We start from the raw sequence: 25078 nt of genomic DNA on the forward strand, positions 1-25078 counted from the left end.
TAAACATTATTTCGACTTAAATTTTAGTTACAGCTGTAAAAAATGTACAGCATATACATGTATATAAGGCAGTGTGCTGTGTTTTTTACAGTAAAATTGTAGTTTATGATTTACAGTACTCTTGGAAATTTTACAGTATTTGCAACCAAAGTTGCCAGTAAGTTACTGTAAATTTTACAGTTAATTTTTTACAGTGTAATATAATGCTTTATGAAGGACACAGAGTCCTTTATTATTGCTCTTGTTTCCTTATTAAGTTTTTTATTACTTCAAATGAATCCAAAGTGAGGGGGGGCACGGTGGCTTAATGTTTAGCACGTTCGCCTCACACCTCCAGGGTTGGGGGTTCGATTCCTGCCTCCACCTTGTGTGTGTGGAGTTTGCATGTTCTCCCCGTGCCTCGGGGGTTTCCTCCGGGTACTCTGGTTTCCTCCCCCGGTCCAAAGACATGCATGGTAGGTCTCTGGAAAATTGTCTGTAGTGTGTGATTGCATGAGTGAATGAGAGTGTGTGTGTGTGCCCTGCGATGGGTTGGCACTCCGTCCAGGGTGTATCCTGCCTTGATGCCCGATGACGCCTGAGATAGGCACGGGCTCCCCGTGACCCGAGGTGGTTCGGATAAGCGGTAGAAGATGAATGAATGAATTAAATTAATTAAAATTAATTTTAAAAAGGCAAACCGGAGGAGACGGCGGCAAGGACAAACTCCCTGAGATGATATGAGGTAGAAACCTTTAGAGGAACCAGACTCAGAAGGGAACCATCCTCATTTGGGTGACACTCTACATTAAATAGTGTAAATGTAAATAATGTAATTTCCACAATAGTTCATAATAGTGCAACTGAGAGCTCCTGAGGAACTAATGGGTCATCGTAAACTCTGAGTTCAATGCAGACCTGACTGCTGATAAAGACCAGACCATACAGCTGACTGACATAACATTGGTTCAAAAGAAGGGATGACAGTCTCTGGGCGGCTTCATACACAACATTTTTTCCCACTCCAGATCCTCTCCAAGTCCTTAATGTTTTGAGGCTGACGTTTGGCAACTCGAACCTTCAGTTCCCTCCACATATTTTGTCTGGAGACTGGCTAGGCCACTTTCATGCTGGAATACTCATCCACAACCCATTTTCAATGCCCTGGTTGAGGGAAGGAGGTTCTCACCAAAGATTTGACGGTACATGGCCCTGTCCATCATCCCTTTGATGCAGTGAAGTTGTCCTGTCCCCTTAGCAGAAAAACATCCCAAAGCATAATGTTTCCACCTCCATGTTAGATGGTGGGGATGTTGTTCTTGGGGTCATAGGCAGCATTCCTCCTCCTCCAAACACGGCAAGTTGAGTTGATGCTAGAGAGCTTGCTTTTGGTCTCATCTGACCACAACAATTTCACCTGTCCTCTGAATCATTCAGATGTTCATTGGTGAACTTCAGACGATCCTGTACTTGTGCTTTCTTTAGCAGGGGGACCTTGTGGGCACTGCAGGATTTCAGTCCTTCAGGTCATTGTGTGTTACCATTTGTTTTCTTGGTGCCTTGAGATCATTGACAAGATCCTCCTTTGTAGTTCTGGGCTGATTCCTCACCGTTCTCATGATCACTGAAACTCCCTGGAGTGAGATCTTGCATGGAGTCCCAAACCAAGGGAGAGAGTTATTTTGTGTTTCTTCCATTTGTGAATAATCACCCCAACTGTGGTCTCCTTCTCACCAAACTGCTTGCCGATGGTCTTGTAACCCATTCCAGACTTGTGTAGGTCTACAATCTTGTCCCTGACATCCTTGGACAGCTCTTTGGTCTTGGCCATGGTGAAGAGTTTTGAATCTGATTAATTGATTGTATTTGTGTACAGGTGTCTTTAATACAAGCAACAAGCTGAGATTAGGAGCATTTTCCTTTAAGACTAACTCGTTACCTGTGTAAAAGTCATATGGGAGACAGACATCTTGCTGATTGATAGGAGGTCAAACACTTATTTCACTCATTAAAATGTAAATCAATTGATAATTTTTTTTTGAAAAGCACTTTTGTTGTTATTCTGTCTCTCACTGTTAAAATGAGCCTACAATTAAAATGATAGACTGACTGTTTCTTTGTCAGTGAACAAACGTACAAATCAATAAGAGATATACAGAAATAAATGTTAATAATTTTTTCCCTCAATGTATGTGATAATTACATCAACTTCATATAACTTCACATCACCACTATCTTTAAATATGAAAAAAAATTATTTTGCATTATCAGTCATATTTTCCAAATGAATGGCAATGTTTAACAATTTCTTTTAGGGTATGCAAACTTTTTAGCACAACTGTAAATTAATAATGAAGGAAGTGGACACAACAAGTCTCTATATATTAAGTACCATATAATACTGAGATCAGGATTAGTAATAATCAGATGTTTTCTGTTACAGCTTTATGCAGATGACCTCATTAAAACAGTGACAGCAATGTCAAAGGCAGGCAAATTTTCAAAGGTAAGTATTTTAAAAATAAATTTGTTTAATTTTATTCTTTCTATTTCATATTTCTGTGCAAAAAGATATAATATATTACAAATATCACAGATTGCACCACAGTGTTGTTGAGTTTTGAATTGTATTTCTCTTTGGTCATCTACAGAAGACCAAGTGGTGAGAGAATATAGGTTCAAATACCGAGTCTAGGTTCCTTACAGTGTTTAATTCTTTTAAGTGGTAAAATATACAGTTTCAGTAGATATGTAAATTAACAAACACCCAAAGTTCTTAGTCAAAATCCTACAGAAAGTCTATTATAAAATTTTAAGAAGTGACAGTTAATTCTCATGGTCATGGACAGGCATTATATGTTTTAAATACAATTAAAATCTCTACAATTTTCCCCATTCTGATGTTTGATGTGAACAATAACTGAAACTCTTGACTTGTATCTGTGTGATTTATATATTACACATATATTATTTACATACTGCCTCATGATTGGCTGATTAGATAATTACCTGCAATGTGTAGGTGTACACTGATCAAGTGTGTGGTGATGACTGGAAAGTCTCATGTTTGTCGAGCTCACAATCAGAATTTCTTTAAATCCTGGTCAATGTTTGTAGATGGTGATTTATATAGAAGCGTGTCATTCTGGATCAATGCTGGATCAGCTGAAGGAAAGCAACGGTTAGTACAATTTATTAAATTAAAAAGTAATAATTAATTTTAATATTCTCATACGTCTAAAAGTCCTTTATTTTTATATTTCAGTTTATGCAGTTGCAGCATGCAAGCCTGATGAAAACAGCTATGGTTGTTACGAGGACAAAAGATTAAACACTTGTCTTTCTGATGTCTTCACTGCTTACTGGCTACGACACACTGAGACCGTTAGTGTTATATAGATGAATACACATATGGATATATATGGAAATAGATATTTGAAACTATTTATTCATTTGTTTTTATTCTTTTCTTCTTTCTAAAGGTAAAACTTAACACGACTTCATTTGGAGATCAGTTTGTCTATGTGAACCAAAAAGTCAGTGAGGCTCCGAGACTTGCTAAAGTGTCTCAGACGCCTTGTAACTACGGTGACATGGTATGTTTTATATATATTTATATAGTATTTTAAAGACTTAGTCATTCCACCATGAATGGATGGCCAATTAATAAATAAAGTAAAGCATTACTTTAAAAAAACTTTAACAGTGCATCACAAAAACAAATTCAACTACTGTAATAAGCAAATGATTTACCAATGCAAAGGTTTGTGTTTTATCAGTAAAACGAATCATACAGTGATTTATTTAGTAAAATGTTAATTTCTATTTTATTCTTTCAACATTATTTAGAACACCTAAATTTTATTCTTTTTATTCTTTTTTATTCTTTCAACATTATTTAGAACATATCTAAAGTAATGTTGAGTGAAGTCCTTTGTGAATCACCCACCCCTGTATTGAGAGCCCCTGTCACAAAAGCCAGACCAGTCCCACCTACTGACTTCACAGTGACTGACCTGATAGACACCATAGAGATTCCACTGCTAATAAAAAAAAACAGGATTACAAATGAAAAGGACCCTGAAAAAAAAAAGATCCTGGAAAGACAATATGATGATCTTGTACGAGTGAGTAAACCACTTCCACTTCTACTGAACTGCAGTTTATTTAAAGTTCTTCATTCTGAGTAGAAAATAAAGGAAATATGAACCTAATAAACTGTGTGATGTTACAGTGAAATATTCAGTTCAGTTTTATTTGTGTAGAACTGTTAACATTGTAGATTGTAATAAAGCAGATTTACAGAAATGTAGAAATATTGATGAATTTAGTGATGAAGTAACACCATGTCCCTAAAGTGTTTAATTCCTATAACACAACAGAAACTTTACAATGATTACATTTCCTTTATTTAATAAATGACACCATACTTTCAGTTTAAAGTAACATTTAATATCTATTAGAGCTAGTTCTTGTTGTCACATGAAGAAGTGTAAACTCTTTAAAGAAGCGTAAGAAAACTTTTACAGCAACTTTTACACAATTTTTTAATCAAACTCTGCAATTCAAATACTAAGCCCCGCCCACACCTGCTACATACAGGTGACATTTGTTATGTGGATGAGATCGGGTCAGGTATCCAGATAAAAGTGTGTGTGTGTGTATGTGTATGTGTGTGTGTATGTGTGTGTGTGCGTGTTTATGTGTGTGTGTATGTGTGTGAGATCCTCACCACTCGATCCCCTCGGCTCTGTTCTCCATTCACAAACCGGTGCTCGACCACGCCTAGATTTCAAGAATTAACATCAAATATTAACTAGATTTGTAAAGTTCGTCGAGACAAACTTTGATGTTGGCTTTGACGGTGCAAGTATTCGCAAAGGCCGGTGCTTTTTGGAGGCGAGTGGACATAAGGGTCAGTGTTACTTTTGCAGGCAAGTGGACAGAAAGATTGTGAAAGCTACTGGACCGCTAGGGTGCCAATACTTTTGGAGGCGAGCGGACATAAGCATGTGACGTGATCCGAATACCCATGAGCAGTTCCCCTCATTGTGCTGAGTGTTTTGATATGTCACATGTCCATGTTGTGCTAATTTTTTTATTTTCACGTGACGACACGTGACAACACGTGACGTGACGTGACCATAACACACGTGAGGCACTTCCCCTCATTGGGCTGAGTGTTTTGATATATGACATGTCCATGTTGTGCAAATTTTTGATTTCGCTTATTTTGGGGGCGGGGCTACACATGACCACGTGACGTGACCAAAATACACGTGGGGCAGTTCCCCTCATTGTTCTGAATGTTTTGATATGTCACATGTCCATGTTGTGCAAATTTTTGATTTCGCTTATTTTGGGGGCGGGACTACACGTGACTTCACGTGACGTGATCAAAATACACGTGAGGCAGCTCCCCTCATTGTGCTGAGTGTTTTGATATGTCACATGTCCATGTTGTGCAAATTTTTGATTTCGCTTATTTTGGGGGCGGGGCTATACACGTGACGACACGTGACGTGACCAAAATACACGTGAGGCACTTCCCCTCATTGGGCCGAGTGTTTTGATATGTCACATGTCCATGTTGTGCTCATTTTTTATTTTCACGTGACGACACGTGACGACACGTGACGTGACGTGACCATAACACACGTGAGGCACTTCCCCTCATTGTGCTGAGTGTTTTGATATGTCACATGTCCATGTTGTGCAAATTTTTGATTTCGCTTATTTTGGGGGCGGGGCTATACACGTGACGTCATGTGACGTGACCAAAATACACGTGAGGCACTTCCCCTCATTGGGCTGAGTGTTTTGATATATGACATGTCCATATTGTGCTCATTTTTTATTTCGCTTATTCTGGGGGCGGGGCTACACGTGACGTCACGTGATGTCACCAGTATACCCGGTGGGGTGCCAATACTTTTGGCAAAAAGTGGCTACTGAGGGTTTGGACATTTCATGTCAATACTGCAGTCATTATGGGATTCTACTTATTATTGTACTGCATAGAACACAGGAGAGAAGCCGTGCCTGAGCTCTGCGCACGCTGCGTGTGTGAAAGCTTAGAGGAATTTTAGGGATTCCCCATTCAAGTCTATGGGACGTTCCATCGTCGACTACGGGAAAACCGAAAGTTCAGTCGGAACGCCGAGTCCGGAACTTTGTCCGGAGTAACGTCCTAAAGAACCTGTCCGAGTTTGGTGTAAATCGCTCGAAAACTTGCCGAGTTATAAACCTCCAAAGTTTATAATGGAAGCGGATACTAAAAAAGGCCACTTTCAGCTTCCGTACCGGGAATGCCGGAATTCCGATCGCTTAGAAAAGTAATAGCAACAAACTTCAGACCAGGGTCTACGACATATCCGAATTTGGTGCATGTGGCTCGAAAGCCCTAGGACGAGTTACTCTTGATAAATTTGTGGCTAAGAATAATAATAATAATAATAATAATAATAATAATAATAATAATAATAATAAGCTTATAAAGGAAATCAGAATGTTGGCTTCTACAAAGCCAACATAATAACATAATGACATTTAGCCCTGGGGTTTAAATAGAAAAGGTGCAGCATCACCTGGTCACTGCAGGTTAATGAGAAACTTGTGACATAACAATAGTGTTAAAAATGACAGTTTACTTTTTAATGATGAATTACACATTAACACAAATGAAACAGGGTTAGGGTTCTGTATTAGATATTAGATTTATAGATTGGACATTAATTCTGTACTAATATTGTGTATGATGACCACATTTGTAGAAGAGGAAGACTATGGATGAAGCACTGCAGAAGATTGCAGAGCGACTGAAAGCCCCACAAACTCTGAGGGAAAAACGTGAGGTGACTCGTACGTACGAGCTCAAAGTCGTGGCTGAACATTTTAAGAACAATCTCTTCAACTGGGAAAAGGAGCCGGTGAGTTAACATGATTTATTTCATTAACAAACACGACCTGGAGTCAAGATTAAACAATTCTCTCTCTCTCTCTCTCTCTCTCTCTCTCTCTCTCTTTAGCATGTTGTCACTCATCTACATCTCCAGGTTCTGGTGAATCTGTGTGAGTCTGGGCTGAAGGTTAAGAGGTATGTGATGGCTTTATCAGTATTTACTCTAAACTGGAATTTATCCATATTTTTATTTGTTTTTCTAATTTCTGTCTTTGATTCCTTCAGCATCAACGAAGCCATTACTCGTGTGAGCAAGGAGATTTCTTTCTAAAGAAAACACACAAGACTTCAGTCATCTGATTTCATTCTCTTTTTTCTTTCAATATCATAATCATTTAATTTCAGATTTTTAAATCTTTTTAGAACTTTTTGATTTTGGGGAACAAAGAATCATCCTGGTGTATTTGTAATAGAAAATCATCAGTCAGTTTTAAATAATTAGTAATAATTATAATTATAATTTTTATTATAATATATTTAATAATAATTATTATTATTATTATTATTATTATTATTATTAAATTAATTTCTGATTTTTAGTTGTTAAATTTGTTGCATATTTAGCAACAACACAGTTAAAGTACAATACAGAATCATGTGGCACATTTTACCATCTAAAATTTAAGTCTAACAATTTTAATCACTATATTAATCTTAGGGTTTCTGAATATTTAGATTTGTAGGTTAGTAAAGTTTCATCATGTGTAATAGTACTGACAGTGAGAGCTCAGTTTAATCTTCATTTGATTTGTTTATTAAAATGATTCTACAGCAGTGTGCTGCAGTACCACTCCTGACCACTGGGGGATTCCTTTGTTTTTCTTCTTTATTTGCTTGTGTTGATTTTAATTGTACCCAAATGTATATGATTGTGATGATTTACATATTATAACTGTGTGACATGTAAAAGTGTTGTTCTGAGAATATGATCACTAAGAAGACGTCCTACTATATGTTTGATCTATCATAACGTGGACCGGTTCTTAAAGATGTTTGTACTTAGTCTGTGTGTTTTTAATGATATGTCAGATCAGACCTGGCTAAAATCAGACCAGATACCAAACATACTCTGGAGACATAAAAATGTGGTTGATCAGACTATCACTGTGTATCACCTCTTTGTGTTTATTACACCACTTGCATAGACTTAATAAATTTCCTATACATCTACAACCTGACTGTTGTCTGGTTTCCTGTTTCCTCATTCTAGGAAATTCTGAAGAATTTGACAGTAGCAATATCTGGTTTTCATGACATTATATGAAAATTATCTTCACAGATAGAGTGGCTATAGATAGAACTGTGTTATTGTAGCTCAGAAGGCTCTACTTCCATGATAATTGAATAATAACTAATAATTGAGTTTGATGTCTTTAATGTTCTAATTTACTGGGCTAATTGTTTTGGTATGTGTGTGGTCATTATACCAGGGTGCTAATTCCCTTTCCCACTGTATGAAATCATGCAGATTTATCGCCTCGGAGAGGTCATGTGACAAAGGAGAGAGAGCCATTAATACCATAAAAGGGCTTCTATTCACTTTACTCCAGCTTCATTGTTTTCAGCGAGCACTCTGTGTATGTTTGTGTTTATTGTTTGTCCCTTACTGTCTACACTAGGGTAAAAAATATATATTTAAAATATTAGGAGATCGAGCAAGTTCAGAAAGTTACTTGCTGTAAATAGTACACAAAGCTTTTCTTCAGCTAAGCACCTGCACCTAGTGGCTTTGGTTCTGCTTTTGCTGAGGCAGCATGTAAACTTAGATAAAGGGTCTTGCAGGCTTAGTTAGTGGAGCTTTGCAGTTTCTTCTGACACGAACAAGGAACTAATACTTTTCATTGGACTCTGAGGAGCTCAGTGTCCAATACTAAGTTTAACTTAGATTGGCCTGAATAATGTTTAGCATTGTCTGCTCTGAGCTTGAAGATTGTTGTCAGGTGTGTTGCAGAGGTTTCTGGGTACTGTGGGAAAAGGCTACAGAATCCAATCCAGCCTCTGCCTTTACAGCTGACATTTCTTGGTTTCTAAGAACGACAGGATCTAGACCCAAACTTGTTCCTGTGTGCTCGGAATTGTACACAGAAACATGCAAGTTCACATGTTCACATTCAAGGTCAAGATGTTGCATATCAGGTCTGAGGATCCAAAAAGAACACTGCTGTCCAAGTAGTTTACTAAAGATCATGTGGACAAGACAGAGGACTGATCTGGAGAAATAATTTGTAGAGGAATAAAATCAAAATAGAACATTTTGTTTTAAAATGAGAAGCATTATTTTTGGAGAAAAGAATATACTGAATTTCAGCATAAGAACCTTTTACCATCTGTTAAACATGGTGGTGGTAGTATTATGCTTTTGGCCTGTATTGCTGGAGCTGGGCCAGGAAAACTTGCCATCATTGATGGAATAATGAATTTAGATTTTGCCAGTGATCTCTAAATGAAAATGTCAGAACATCTGTCCATGAACTGAACCTCAAGAGAAAATGGGTCATACACCAAGACAACAAGCCCAAGTACCAAGGCTGTGTACCAGAGAATGATTAAAGAGGAACAAAGATAGTGGTTTAGAATGACCAAGTCAATGTCTTGACTTTAATCCAAAAGAAAAATTGTAGAAGGATCTGAAACGAGCATTTCATGTGAGAGCACCCAGTAAAATCCCAGTGTTGAAGCTCTTCTGTACTGAGGAACAGAATAAAATTCTTCTGAGACATTGTGCAGGACTTATTAAAAGTTACTGGACACTTTACTTACAGTTATTACCGCACAAGGAGTCACAACAAATACTGAAAGAAAAGCTTAACATACTTAGCAAGTCACAGATCTGTAATGCTGGATCATTTTTCTAAATAATTAAATGAAGAAATATATTTTTGGATCATTTGTTTAAGCTCATTGAATTCACTTTGTTTACTTTTATAACTTGGTGATGTGATCTGATGATATTTTTGGCATATTTATGCAGAAATATAGGAACTTCTAAAGGGTTCACAAACTTTCAAGCGACAGTGTATGTGTTAAAAAATGTAATGAATGGATGGCACTATTTATGACAGACTTGCGTGTGTAGGGTCTGAACATTTTTGTGTTGAAGACTGATGTGTTTCTTGTAATGTACAGGAATGCGTTAAGGAACCTGTTTAGCTGGTGTAACAAACACTTGCGATCATTGCATAAGAATGTGTTTTTTTTTTGGAAAAAAAAAACTCAAACAAAAGCTATACTAAGCTTTGATATAAACCTTTTATGAAGAAAAGACTGTCTTAAAGTTCTATACCATCATGTAAACATCTCTTTGTTCATCAGCCGTTGTAAAGTTTATGTTTAATATACAAAAAAAACAAGAATAGTAAAAACAAATAAAAAGTGCTAGTACAATCTTTTCTTACACTTTAACATAACACCTCTTATCCATTAACAGTTACATTAGAGCAACTATCAACTATGTTCATCTTCAAGACAAGAAAAACAAATATTTTTATATATAATTTGCCTCTAATACAGATGCAGGAGGAAGGTGAGATGGACTTAATGGTAGGATGATCATATCAGCACGGCGCTCAGCTCAGTGCACTTTCTACAGTGGACTTACTACAATGTCGTAGTTCACCTTCTAACTGCCTGGTGTAGAGCCAACAACCTGTTCAGTCCTAAGTGTTGTGTTGTTCTATGTAGTTGTGTCTTGTCTTATGCAGCTCTGTCTTGTCTTGTGTAGCACCATGGTCCTGGAAGAATGTTGTTTCATTTCACAATGTACTGCAATAGCTATATACAGTATGGATTTACCCTTGTGATATTATTTATGTGAGCTTCAAATGAGAGACCAGTATCAATAATCACACCGAGGTATTTTACTGCTGCACATGATGTAATAGAAAGATCATCCAGAGTTACTCTGTATCTGTAGCAGTAAGTCATTACTTCTACAAATAGATGGTGTGCACAAATAAGGGTTTTTATTCCTAGTTAATTTAGATACAGTATTAAATAAAAATTTATGATTATTTTTATTGTCTTAAATTAGCCTGTATTTCTATACAGCATTAAACATGTGTCTTGCTTGACGCAGAGCTTATCATCTTGAGTAACTGCAACACCTCCTCATCTGTCTGTTAGACGTGGCTGATGTATATAACTATAACTGGGTGGACAAGCCGGTTTCCTCCCCCGGTCCAAAGACATGCATGGTAGGTTGATTGGCATCTCTGGAAAATTGTGTGTAGTGTGTGTGTTTGTGAGTGAATGAGAGTGTGTGTGTGTGTGCCCTGCGATGGGTTGGCACTCCGTCCAGGGTGTATCCTGCCTTGATGCCCGATGACGCCTGAGATGGCACAGGCTCCCCGTGACCCGAGGTAGTTCGGATAAGTGGTAGAAAATGAATGAATGAATGTTTAGCTCAGGAAACAGACACAGTCTCTATATTGCGAACCCTGGGTGACGACTCAATGCAGCTAGCAGACGGTCGGATTAGCCTGCTTGTCTGTTCCCTGGCCCTGTCTCTGGATTGTCACTGATTAACTAGGACTGCTCTTAAACTATGTGCTATGCTGCAAGAAATGAGAGCAGCACCTTCCTGAGTGGAACGGAGACCGTCCTGTCCTAACAGGCCAACCTTGCCCTCGAAAGTGCTCCAATTATCTATGAAGCCCACATGGTTTTCGGAGCACCACCTGGACATACAGCAGTTCAGCGACCATAACCTGCTGTTAGCTACATTGCCATGCCACATTGGGATGGGACCAGAGCATACTAGAGCATCGGACATCGCCTTCACTAATTTACACACTGACTTAAGAAGGTGTATATTATTAGCTCCTACCTGGAAAGCTCCCTTAAAGTACCGATGCTTGCCTAAGACCCTAAGATTACCTGCTATGTCCTGCAACCTGGCTCCTGAAAGACACCTAACCAGTGCTGCTGGACCCCTAAAGGCTGAGCTAATTTCACATGCCTTAAGATGGAGTCTCCTATAACCAGATCTCTTTCAGGTTTCTCAGCGTGTGTTTCACTGATGAGATCAAACCCGTTAGACATGTGAAACAGAGAGTTGTGGTGCTCCTGTGGGCAAGCTTTGTATTTGCGACTATGTCGCAGAGTTGTCACCCATTCGCTGTGAAGGCTCTAATGTCGTTGTTGGTGGGTTACTGTATCTGCCCTGATCTGTACCCTGAACTGTTTGTGTATAGGATCTGATTTTTTTATGCACATGAATGCAATGAGGAACCTATTCAGCTGGTTCAATGAAGACATACCATCATCTTCACAGGAATGTGGTTTACTTTAAAAAGGGAAAGCAAAAGTAAGGATAAGCTGATTATTATTATTATTATTATTATTATTATTATTATACGGAAGCGTATTGCATTCACTTGAGTAAAAAAAAAATCTACTCTGTTTTTCTGAATTAACGACTTAATTTTTGAGGAAAAAAATTTTTTTGCTCAGTTTTTCTGAATTAACGACTTACTTATCTCAAAATTATGAGATAATTTTTTAGGACAAATTTTTTTTGCTCAGTTTTTCTGAATTAACGACTTAATGTGGATTGCATGGAAGTAAACATGTCCCGCCTTTCAAGTTTAATCAGTTGAACCGATATGGTATGCTTGACGGATATAAGATGATGCATCTGAAATGCATTCAGGCTGGCTATGTGGTGACACAAGAGAAAATCAGGCAATTGTTGAAAATACTGGATCCCCATGGAGCGCAACTGAGGCACCGGAATCGTCTTTGGCGACGTTTGTATCATAATCCAGGCCCGAACTTTTTATGGCATGTTGATTCATATGATAAACTCAAACCATATGGGATCTGCATGAATGGTGCAATCGACGGGTTTTCACGAATGGTGATACGGCTACCGTGAAGCAGACCATATCGGTTCAACTGATCCTAAAGACACACAGCAACGTCAAGCAGATCAGAATGTTCTTTTCGTCTGAACAGGCGCAAAGTCTTGAGGTGTCTGCGCAAAGTTGATGCACTAATAACAACACCATTTATATTATTTAAAGACAGCAGTATCTCCCAATGTCTCAAACCCAAAGTAAAATAAAACCGGATTAAACTTGAAAGGCGGGACATGTTTACTTCTATGCAATCCACATTAAGTCGTTAATTCAGAAAAACAGAGCAAAATGTTTTTTTTCCTGAAAAATTAAGTCGTTAATTCAGAAAAACAGAGCAAAACAAAATTTTTCCTGAAAAATTAAGTCGTTAATTCAGAAAAACAGAGTAGATTTTTTTTACTCAAGTGAATGCAATACGCTTCCGTATTATTATTATTATTTTTTTTTTTTAAACAAAAGAACAATTTACTGATTTTTGCAGATTTACCTTTTTTTTTAGCTACATGTAAAAACACCTTTGTGTGTTGAGTTAATATATAAACCTGTGATTTGCACCCTGCTGTTTGAATAATGACTCAGCTGTAATATATTTCTGTACTGTTTGATATTTAATTATAATTAAAAGTGTTTTAATGTCATTTCCAGAAGAAGAGAAGACCATGAATCATCATCAGGGCTGTAGGTGCGCTTGTTCCTGTGGCAGTTCACCTTTGACAACTGACCCTTCATGGAGAACAAAATCAATCCATCTTTCATGCAGACAGTTTTTTTTTCAACAAATTATGACACTGCCTTATGATGAGGTGCTTTTATTTGAACTTAATAGAAGAAGAAGAACGAGTATCAAAACTATCTTCACTGGATAAAAACATCTTAGGAAAATATCTTGTATATTAAATTAAATAACCAAAAACAAAGATTACCCAGGGGCACGGTGGCTTAGTGGTTAGCACGTTCGCCTCACACCTCCAGGGTCGGGGTTCGATTCCCGCCTCCACCTTGTGTGTGTGGAGTTTGCATGTTCTCCCCATGCCTCGGGGGTTTCCTCCGGGTACTCTGGTTTCCTCCCCCGGTCCAAAGACATGCATGGTAGGTTGATTGGCATCTCTGGTAAAATTGTCCCTAGTGTGTGATTGTGTGAGTGAATGAGAGTGTGTGTGTGTGTGTGTGTGTGCCCTGTGATGGGTTGGCACTCCGTCCAGGGTGTATCCTGCCTTGATGCCCTATGACGCCTGAGATAGGCACAGGTTCCCCGTGACCCGGGGTAGTTCGGATAAGCGGTAGAAAATGAATGAATGAAAGATTACCCATAAATAAAAAACCCATAAACCCATTTCTAGAAATTCTGCAAAATTTCAGGCAAATATGTGGAAGAAAACCGAAGTTATGACACATTAAATTCTTCCAGCTGGGTCAAAAAGACCCAGGGAAAATAGGAAGGTTAAAAGAAAAATTTAAAAACTATGTATGACTGGGTGGAAGATGGGTTTCAGTGTAAATTTAAATTTTTAGTTGATAATGAAATTAAATAATTGAGCTCTGGCATAAATTTACATCTTGTATCATTGGAGCCAACAATTAACAATGGAATTAACAATGAAAAAACAACAATTAACAATTGGATTAACAATGAAAAAGAATTATATTGTTTATGATGTTGGTTTTGTTTTTGAAGAGTGATGTTAATCACTCGAAAATATGAATGTGACAGAAAAAGTCCGAAATTTTTAAGCTGGTGTTTTTCTAATGTACAGGAATGTTTTGAGGACCCTGTTGAGCTGGTTTGATGAACATTTCCAAACACTTCACAGAAATGTGTTTTTTTTTTTTTTAAAGACAAGAATAAAAACGGTCAAAACGTCAAAACGTCTGGTGATCAGATAACATTTAAATTTACAGCATTTTCAAACGCCCTTATCCAGGGCGACATACATAAGTGAATATAAGATAAGATAACATACATGAGATAACAGTACACAGCCCAAGCAGTGGTCAAACCCGGAGGCTGAAACAGTTCAAACCAAATTCTCGGTATGTCGAATAGAGAACTGCCATTCACAGGGGTGAAAGGGAATCAGCTTTTGTGTTCCTGAAGCTGGTTCAGTCTGATGGTGTAAGCAGGAAATGTGAAAAGAACTGGACCCATCAGTCTTGGCGAGGGTTCAAATGTTTGGATGATTTGAGGTACTTGAGATTTTTGTGATCAGTGAATATCATGAATGGATGGACGACCATCTGTCCAGTGCTGGGGGAGAACATATTACATTACACAATACTCTTAGACTGTCTTCCACTCATTTCCTTCCAGAACCTGATCCAGATAATATGTAGTTCTGAGGTCAAGTCTGGTGAAGATCTGAGCTGAACACAATTGTTAGAGGGACCAGCGACAGCGGGGTGACAGTGGGTACCTGGCCGCTGTGTGAGACATGGCATGATGAGGCTGTCAATGGATCGCCGTCAGTGGCTGAGATACTGAGGGGTTGTATTTGTGTTTGTGTGGTGATGTTCATGGTGCCGTGATCAGTGAAGATGAACTGATATCGACTAACAAATCTGAAAAGAAAGAGAAAGTGGATAGATATTACTAGAATATTATCAGTTAGGACTCACCTAAAACCCACAACACATAGAAATAATATATTTTATTATTCAAATATAGGATATTACTGTACATTTATTGTTTTAATTCTCGTGAAAAATTTCTCATGAGCCTCTGATTTCAATACAACAAAAATTAACCTGAGCTTTTAGCATGAAACTAAAATCAGACACAAACATTCCTGCTTATAAAATCTCTGATAACTGCAGGGTGGAATCTTTAAACTCTTATAAATATACAGTAATTAGAAGTACAGATAGAAGATTAATTTGGAATTTTTTTTTTTTTTAAATGTTTTAAAACACAACAGTGTGTGACAGAGTTTACTAGATGAAAGATCACTTCTAAATATGGCTTAATCATTTAAATGTTAAGTTTAAACTTAATATGAAATCTTGAAAAAATGTATATTATATTGTTTATTTTTGTTGATTAACGTTAATCATCATAACAACTCAGGCTCGAAGTATCTGAATCTGAGAAATAAGTCAGAAAGTTTTAAGCTGGTGTGTTTTTCTAAGACAAAGGAAAGCTTTGAGGGACCTGTTCGGCTGGTTTGATGAGGTTTTACTGAAAACTCCACAGAAATGTGTTTTTTTTTTTTGTTTTTTTGTTTTGTTTTTTTTTTTGCGGGGGGGCAAAGAACCTGTTACAAATGAAAGCAAAAGTTAAACTGAGCTGATATTATAAAGGCTGTGTTGAAATCCATCTAACTGAAAACACTCCATCCGTCTTAGTGTGAGATATCGTCAGGTGATAATCACTCTGTGGTTTTAGCCTTTTTGTATTGTATTTATAATAATAATAATAATAATAACAAAAATAATGATGATCATGATGATGATACATATATAAACCTGTGATTTCCAGGCTGCTGTTAGAAAAATGAATCTGCTGTGATGTATTTCTGTAATGTTAGATATTAAAATTAAAGATGTTCTTATGCAATTTCCAGAAAAAAAGGATACCATGAGTCAGCGCAGCTCTAAACAATTTAAAGGTTCAGACAGACAACTTGTGCCTTCGGGACAAAATCTGGCTGGCAAAATGCGTCAGTCCCAGGGTGAGACATCATCAGCTGAGCATGTCTCTGTGTTCATAGCCTAAAATCAATAAAATAAATAAATAAAAAAATTCAAACTGTCCTAGGACAAAAAAAAAAAAAAACTGTACAAGCTCTGATTATATCATTAGATTTCAATTTACAGTAAATTTGTGATCTTCAATTTTTATTAAATAGTAATACTGTTGAAGTAAAGGGATCTGTAGTAATGAGTAATGTTATGGTGATGACTTAAAAATCTGTAGCTTATTATTATTATTATTATTATTATTATTATTATTATTATTATTATTATCTTTACAAAAGAACAATTTACTGATTTTTGCAGATTTACCTTTTTATTTTAGCTACATGTAAAAACACCTTTGTGTGTTGAGTTAATATATAAACCTGTGATTTGCAGGCTGCTGTTTGAATAATGACTCAGCTGTAATATATTTCTGTACTGTTTGATATTATAATTAAAAGTGTTTTAATGTCATTTCCAGAAGAAGAGAAGACCATGAATCATCATCAGGGCTGTAGGTGCGCTTGTTCCTGTGGCAGTTCACCTTTGACAACTGACCCTTCATGGAGAACAAAATCAATCCATCTTTCATGCAGACAGTTTTTTTCAACAAATTATGAGGCTGCCTTATGATGAAGTGATTTTATTTGAACTTAATAGAAGAAGAACGAGTATCAAAACTCTCTTCACTAGATAAAAACATCTTAGGAAAATATCTTGTATATTAAATTAAATAACCAAAAACAAAGATTATTAAACCTATTTCTAGACACATTTAAGACACTGTCTTGTAATATTGACAGATGAATTTGCTCCTTTTTCTCCAGTAGAAAAAGATTATTGTGTTTCAAGCCTGACATTGTTTTTTTTTTAGAGTGTCAATGATACGTGTTATTTGTGTTCTCACTCGTTCTTTCTTCGGCAGAGGGAATTGATTATGAGGCGTAAGAAGAGTATTTATGTCTACCATAACGGCAAACTAAAGCCTGTGACGTATGTAATGCTTTTGTTTTACGATACTTTTTTTTTTTGTTTATTAATGATCTAATCACCATCTGATTGTTTTATGCTTCCTTTTTTTATCTTTTTTATATCCATCAGCATCACAGAAGAGTGCAGATTCACCATAGATGGAAATGTGGACCTCTGGTGAAGAACTGTGAAGAGCTGTGTGGTTAATTTACATAAGTTCTAACGAGCTAAATATTAACATACTTTTAACTTTTCTTCATAAAACTTACTTAAATTGTGCATGTAAAAGCCACATTTAAAAGAAAAATTAAAAAACTATGTATGACTGGGTGGAAGATGGGTTTCAGTGTAAATTTTAATTTTTAAACAAAAATAATTGAGCTCTGGCATATAAAAGTTGCCCAACAATGAACTTAAACTTCACACAGATCTATTTTCAATGACATGATCTATATCAAGAAATGTATAATCTCTATAATAAAGATATTTTATGTGTAATGTATAATTGTCTCGTGGATTTTTGTGGACACAAATGCAAGAGCTTTAATCTATTATAATAAAAAAATTCTTTAAATGAATGAATTTACCTCTTGTATCATTGGAGACAACAATTAACAATGGAATTAACAATGAAAAAGACAACAATTAACAATTGGATTAACAATGAAAAAGAATTATATTGTTTATGATGTTGGTTTTGTTTTTGAAGAGTGATGTTAATCACTCGAAAATATGAATGTGACAGAAAAGGTCAGAAATTTTTAAGCTGGTGTTTTTCTAATGTTCAGGAATGTTTTGAGGACCCTGTTGAGCTGGTTTGATGAACATTTTCCAATCACTTCACAGAAATGTGGGTTTTTTTTAAGGACATGTCAAATCAGTCAAAATGTCTGGTGATCAGATAACATTTACATTTACAGCATTTACAGGTGACATACATAATCCAGAGCAACATACATAAGTGAATATAAGATAAGATAACATACATGAGATAAAAGTACAGCACAGGCCAAGCAGTGGTCAAACCCGGAAGCTGAAACAGTTCAAAACAAATTCTCGGTATGTCGAATACAGAACTGCCTTTCACAGGGGTGAAAGGGAATCAGTTTTTGTGTTCCTGAAGCTTGTTCAGTCTGATGGTGTAAGCAGGAAATGTGAAAGGAACTGGAACCATCAGTTCAGTCAGGACCACTTTGTCAAGAAGGTTTATTGAGCGATATGCATTCAGTTAGTGTTGGCGGTATGGTTCTGTTCTGGGCTAATTTTCCCGTGTGCCTTCCATGTGCATGCATGGATGGAGCAGGGAGAGTGGCGGCTGGAGAATCGAAGACACCCCCTGCTACAGAACAGAACCAAGGCGTGCATGTAATTGAAGAGTTCGCTTGCAGTTCGAAAAGACATGGATTGGTGAATAGAATAGGGGAGAGAGGGGGGAGGGGAAGGGAGAAGAAGAGGGGAAGGAGACGCGATGCGGGAAGGTACTGATGGAAGGGACGATGGGTTCTGGCTGGGAGGAGGCAGGGTGGAGGGGGGATTAGAAATGCAGCAGCGGTGGTGCGTGAGAGCAGATCGAGAGAGGGGAATTTAAAGGGTCGGGATTTAAGGAAGTTGTACCGGATTGGGCGCGCCGGAAACGGCTAATTAGCAGCTGCACTTGACTCCAAGGCCTGCCTGAACTAACGCAAAGCTTAATTTCAGTCAGGACCACTTTGTCAAGAAGAAGGTTTACTGAGCGATATGCATACAGTTAGTGTTGGCGGTATGGTTCTGTTCTGGGCTAATTTTCTCGTGCGCCTTCCATGCGCATGCATGGACGGAGGAGGGAGAGCGGCGTCTGGAGAATCGAGAGAGACCCCCAAAACCAACCATATGCCAAAGAGTTCCCCCAACATAACTGATGCGTTGTGCTATACCAATACCAAGATGGGGGGGGGGGGTAGTTGACCCGTGCGGCGCGATCGAAGATCAGGGGAAGCGTCACCCTGGGCTGAGCAGATGCGCAGATATGCAACAGCATGTTGCTTTGAGGACGAGCGTGTTTTGTGTGTTCGCCGGACGTAATGGTGGCGGATAGGAGAAGCGTGCGCCCTGAAGGGGCTTGGGTGCTCGTGCGCTGATATTGAGTGCTTGACCGGAGCTAGCTGCAATCGGGGGAAGCATCACCCCGGGCTGAGCGACAGGCGGCTGGATAGCAACAAGCATGTTGCTGTGGTCGGGTAGGCTGAGTGCGGATCTTGGGGGTTAAGCTAAATACTCCCTGCAACTGCGGCAACAGCACTGCATAACCACTAGCTGTAGTGGAGTGGCTGGGGAAGCGTGCGCCCAGAGACTCGGCTGCGTGAGAGTTTGATATACAGGTATGCGGGGTGAAATGCAAAGAACTAGGCGGAACGGAGGAGAAGGAGGAGGGGGAGAGGAAGAGAGAAAGAGCACGTCACGATGACATAACGTGATCAGATGGAGTCCATGACTTTTTGCGCATCCAAGGTGTCCTGAATTCCCGGACGCACGTAGCGTTCGAATGCCGCAGAAGATCATTGGCACGCCGTTTCAAAGTGGGGGTCGTGGTGACCGAGGCTACCGTTGTAGCTGCTCCGATGCGGAAGGAGTGGGATGTGTAGAGCTCTAGAGAGAGGCCGCAGGATTGGCATGCGTAGCGTAGACGGGCGGCGATCCAGGATCTCGTCATGGCTTTTCTCTCCTCGGTTATGAATAGCGGTTCGTCAGGGCGTGCGTGAGGGTGGAAACCCAGATACCAGGACATAGAATGAAAAGTGCAGAAAGCTGTATTAGTGTGAGCAATCATTACGGGAATGCCTTTAGAATCTCTGTCAGATTTAGAGTGTTTTAGAAAAATAGAAAAGTAATGTTCGTCAAAGGTGATATCAGACACCGTGAGGCTGGGGAAGTGTGCGCCTGGAGACTCGGCTGCATGAGAGGTTGATCAGACACCGTGAGGTCATAGAAGGCATCGAAATTATTGGTGCGTGTGGTGAATTTGCCGACCCTGAGAAACCCATAGAAAGCGAAGAGAAATACAGCTTCCAGAACTGAATCCACGTAGGGGCTAAAGCACCCCTGCCACAGTTTAGTGACCAGTTTTTTGACTAGTGGGAGAGTGAGAGGGAGTCGTTTGTCTTTGCCTTTTGGTGTTTCTTTTCTGATGCCATCGAGGAGCAGGCGGATGGATGGATGCCCCAGCAGACTGTGGACGGATGGGTCCAGGCATGTTAGATGGAATTGGATGCCTGAGACTTGACTTTTGATGGAGGTAGGTTGCATTTTTCTCACTAAGAATCTGTGCGTGATAAAAGCGCTCACGATAACAATGTTAACTGGTAAAACAGGAACTGAGAAATAAGCGCTGAAACTAGCGAATCGAGCCCAAGCGGAGTCATACATTTTTAATGTGGATTTAGCTATACTTGATCTCATGTACTTAGAAGCTGCGGAAAGGTAGGACTGCAGAGTAGGGCTTAGTCGAGGACAGTCTGGGCGAATGCTGGGCAAGGCAGGCTCGAAAGAGAGGCGTCTGAGCACAGCGTTTTGAACTCCTGAAATTTGAAAGGAGACAGGCAGTCAGCTATGGTATTATCGAGGCCGGGTATGTGAGCTGTGCGCAGCGTGAAGCTCCTAGTAATGCAAGTCCACATGAGACACCTTAGGAACTTATTGATGAAGGGGACTGAGGAACGCCCTTTGTTAATAATGTGGACGGTTGCTTCGTTATCGCAATAAACGAGGATTCGTTTCCTGGACCACTGGTTACCCCAAAGGATGCACGCCACGACGATAGGGTATAATTCTAACAGAGCTGTGGACAGGACGTTAGGAGGGAGGGCTGACAATTCTTTTGGCCAAGCGCTGGCAAACCACTGGTTATGGAAAAACCCACCGAATCCTCTCTCGGTAAAGAACTTTAGCGCGACGGAAGTTTCTACCACGTCGTTGTGAAAGAAGGAAATTCCGTTCCATCCTTTGCAGAGGAGGGACCAGAAATGTCGAGGAGTCTAGAAATAAAGGAGCGACCTTGTGGGATGATCCGCATCGCGAAATTTAGATGTCCTAGAAAAGAGAGCAGTTTTTTTTTTGTAATGGCGTCGCGTAGTAGGATGTCTTTTAAGGCTTTCCTAATGCGATCAAGTTTATCGTCAGGCAGCGAAGCTTGCATTAGGTTGCTGTCTAAATTAAACCCGAGGAATTCTAATGAGTGTGATGGACCCACGGTTTTTGTCTGAGAGGGGGATGCCTAACTTTTTGAAGGTTACTTTTAGGGTGTTAATGCATCGCTCAGGTTGAGAGTTTGGGTAGTCTACGATGAGAAAATCGTCTAATAGGTGAAGGACAAATGGCAGCTTGCAATTATTTAGGAGAATCCAGCAGAGCGCTTCTGATAAGCTATTGAAGATGCGAGGGCTGCTGCGGCAGCCGAAAGTGAGTCTGACGGTGAATTCTTTGGTGCCATTGAACTCCAAACAGGTGCCGTTGTGATGGATGGAGCGGCATGATTTTAAAAGCGTCTACAACGTCGACTTTGCCCAGCCATGCCCCTTGGCCAGCTATTTTGATGAATAGGATAGCGTTGTCGACCGAAGCGTAGAACAGGGAAAAGTTAGGGAGAGGGATCGAGCTGTTAATACTAGGCACATGAGGGTTGTTATGAGGGGCTGATGAGTCTATGATTAGCCGCTTTTTTCCCGAATACTTCCTAGTCGCTACGTCTAGAGGGTTAATCCTAAAGACTGGGAATGGGGAACTGTCGAAGGGGCCAATCATGTATTCTTTATCTACTAGCCAGCAGACTGTCAACTACTTCAGGTTCCGTGAGGGCGGACTGAAGATCGTTACAGATGTAAGAATGAAGGGGGAGCGAAGTCAAACCGGCCGTAAAACCGTGAACAAGACCGGAAGTCAAGAAATGAACAAAACAGCGATTTGGATGCTTCATCAAGGCTTTGTCAAGTTCGGGAACATTGACAGGCGATGGCTTTATTTTTTCTTTTTGGAGGGAGCGCGCATCCTCCTGGGACATACGGACTTTGGATGTACGTCCCCGCAATAGCTGCAAGCATGAACATATTTACAATTGGGAAACCTGCACACATTTTCATTGAAATTATAACACATGGGAGTATGGATCATGGGTTTGACCTGTTCTTCGTCGCTGGCTTTGGGTAAGCGGTCTGCCGCGCTAGTGGGTTTAGCGGATCTCAGGCATAGAGAAGGGGTGTGTGTGAAGGCACGCATAGGGAACAGGACAGCGCATGATGGCCGGTAAAGTGTCTGCTGATGAGAGCTAGGTCCACTGCCGACCAGTCCAGTTTTTGGTTGAATCTATGGATGAACGTGGCTGATTTGGCTGAGAAAGATTTGTGGTATTCGTAAAAAAGGGTCCCTTTGCAGATTTACTTTTGCAGTATTATTTTAGCTATTTTAGTGTTATTTTAGATACTGTTAATTAACAAACCTGTGATTTCCAGGCTGCTGTTAGAAAAATAAATCTGCTGTAATGTATTTCTGTACTGTTAGATATTAAAATTAAAAATGTTCTTATGCCATTTCCAGATCAAAAGGAGACCATGACATTATCAGCAGGGCTCAAAACAATTTAAAGGTTCAGACAGACAACTAATGCCTTTGGGACAAAATCAAGCTGTCAAACTATTTCAGAAATTTATGAGCCAGCCTTTTGATGAGGTGATTAGATTTTTAACGTGAACTAAAAGTTTACAAAAGTGGATTTTTGCTCAGCACCAAACCAAAAATTCTAATTTACTGCATAAGAACAGCTTAGGATGTGAAAATATCTTATTAGAATAAGACTAAAGCTAAGATTATTTGTATTAGTGTTTCAGTGATGTGTTATTTGTGTTATTTATGTTATTTGAGTTATTTATGTTATTTGTTCAATCCTGAGTTTCACTCATTCTTTCTTCTGCAGACGGAAGTTATTGTTAGGAGCAAGAAACGTGTGCGTGCTAAGGATGGATCACAGCGCACATATGTAATACTTCTGTTTTGCGATATTAGGTTTATTAATTATCTATTCAAACATCAGCTCATTTGTTTCATGTTTGTTTTTGTTTTTTTTGTTGTTTCCCTCAGCATCAAAACAGAATACAAATACAGTATTGATGGAGAATTGGACCTCTGGTAAAAGAAGTAATGATCAAACTTCCACAACCTGCCATAAACTGTGTTGCTTATTAACAAGTTTTCTCATACAGTATATTAAATCAGTAACTTAGTCTTTAAAAACAGGATGCACAACATTTTGAATAAAATGAGAAGATTTACCATTTGTTAACTGCATCATGTTGATAAATTTACTTTTTATTCAGTTTAATATATAAAACAGATTTAACTCTTTAATGATTATTGGAAGACTTTCCTCATGAAACCAAATTGTGGTGTCTGTAAAAGCTACTTTTGAAAAACAAGACAAAATCTTTACATAATAAAAATAGGTTTGGCTAGGTAAAAGTGAAATTTAAGTTTTAGTTAAAATGAACAAAATTAATATAATTGAGCTACTGATGAAAAAAGTCTCTTTCTCTCAGCTGGGACTATTTCTCTTCTTTAGGACTTTGTAAAGAATATTTTATACAATAAAAGAAATCTGTGCAAAATGTGTCTCAGTAACGTCTCTGCCTCTGAATCTGAATATATATTTAACTATTTCACTTCTAGAGAACTTTATTTATTAATAAACAAATTTTCTCTTCAATTAGGATAAGAGGTGTCATCGTAAACTAATAAAGCAAGTTAAAAAATTCTATATGAATTCATATGTAATCATTTATATTGTATAAGAGCTTGAAATATCAGAATCATCACAGTAAAACATCACATGTAAAGCAAAGAAAATGTAATTTAATTAAAAATGTATCTTTAACATAGCTAGAGATAAAAAGCATATTGTTTAGTGTAATATATATATATATATATATATATATATATATATACACACACACACACACACAGATTTCTGCGTCGTGTCTGAGACGTTATCTCTAAAAAATTGGTCACAAAAATAATCCTTACACGATCTAATCTCTGTCATCTTATTAACTCACTGTCATTATTAAATATTGTATACAACACATTTCTTCTCCCTCTTCACCTTTCAGCCATTTTCTCCTCTGATAAAGAAACTCTTCATCCTCTTAAAAGTCCTCCTCACTACTCCTAACACTTTTACACCTTATGAGCTAAGGGTTAAGATGCCTCATGAAGAACTTTTATCTTTACTGCGATCTTCTCTTTATTTTAAGGGGAAACTGCCACATTTCTTAGAATTTGGTGAGATTTATGTCACTAAGACAAATTCTACACTGAGTGTGTTCATGAATACGGGCCCTGATCTTTAAACTGATGTTTTAACAAGGAAGCACAGTGTTAATGTTAAAATACCTTTTCTCTAAAGGAATTAATGATAGATTCAATTCAATTCAAGTTTATTTGTATAGCACTTTTTACAACTGACATTGTCTCAAAGCAGCTTTACAGAACATAAACATAGAACAAAAGGTTAATATATAGAATAATATAAAGATTAATATAATACAAAATTCAAGATTAATATTAGATATATTTAAATGTGTATGTATTTATCCCCAATAAGCAAGTCTGAGGT

General features: G+C 38.3%; 1 protein-coding gene, 1 long non-coding RNA gene and 1 pseudogene across 2 annotated transcripts in view; 2 read left to right on the top strand and 1 right to left on the bottom strand.

Annotated features, from left to right (window-relative positions):
- LOC132861792 (legumain-like) overlaps window positions 1-7293 on the top strand; it is a 196094-nt gene extending 188801 nt beyond the window's left edge. The window contains exons 11-14 of the mRNA XM_060893358.1: window positions 3882-4106; window positions 6753-6908; window positions 7008-7075; window positions 7166-7293. Of these exons, the coding sequence (XP_060749341.1) occupies window positions 3882-4106; window positions 6753-6908; window positions 7008-7075; window positions 7166-7211 (495 nt within the window). The 3' untranslated portion in view covers window positions 7212-7293. The remainder of the gene's footprint in view (window positions 1-3881; window positions 4107-6752; window positions 6909-7007; window positions 7076-7165) is intronic.
- Window positions 2234-3365, top strand: LOC132861824 (uncharacterized). The gene is made up of 3 exons (XR_009649975.1): window positions 2234-2485; window positions 3097-3160; window positions 3245-3365. It is a non-coding gene; the product is annotated as an uncharacterized LOC132861824 (long non-coding RNA).
- Window positions 7294-20918: 13625 nt separating the features above from the next.
- On the bottom strand, window positions 20919-22218 carry LOC132840739 (uncharacterized; annotated as a pseudogene).
- Between the last annotated feature and the right edge of the window lie 2860 nt (window positions 22219-25078).

The sequence above is a fragment of the Tachysurus vachellii genome, chromosome 2 (assembly GCF_030014155.1).
Source record: "Tachysurus vachellii isolate PV-2020 chromosome 2, HZAU_Pvac_v1, whole genome shotgun sequence".
NCBI classification, from domain to species: Eukaryota; Metazoa; Chordata; class Actinopteri; order Siluriformes; family Bagridae; genus Tachysurus; species Tachysurus vachellii.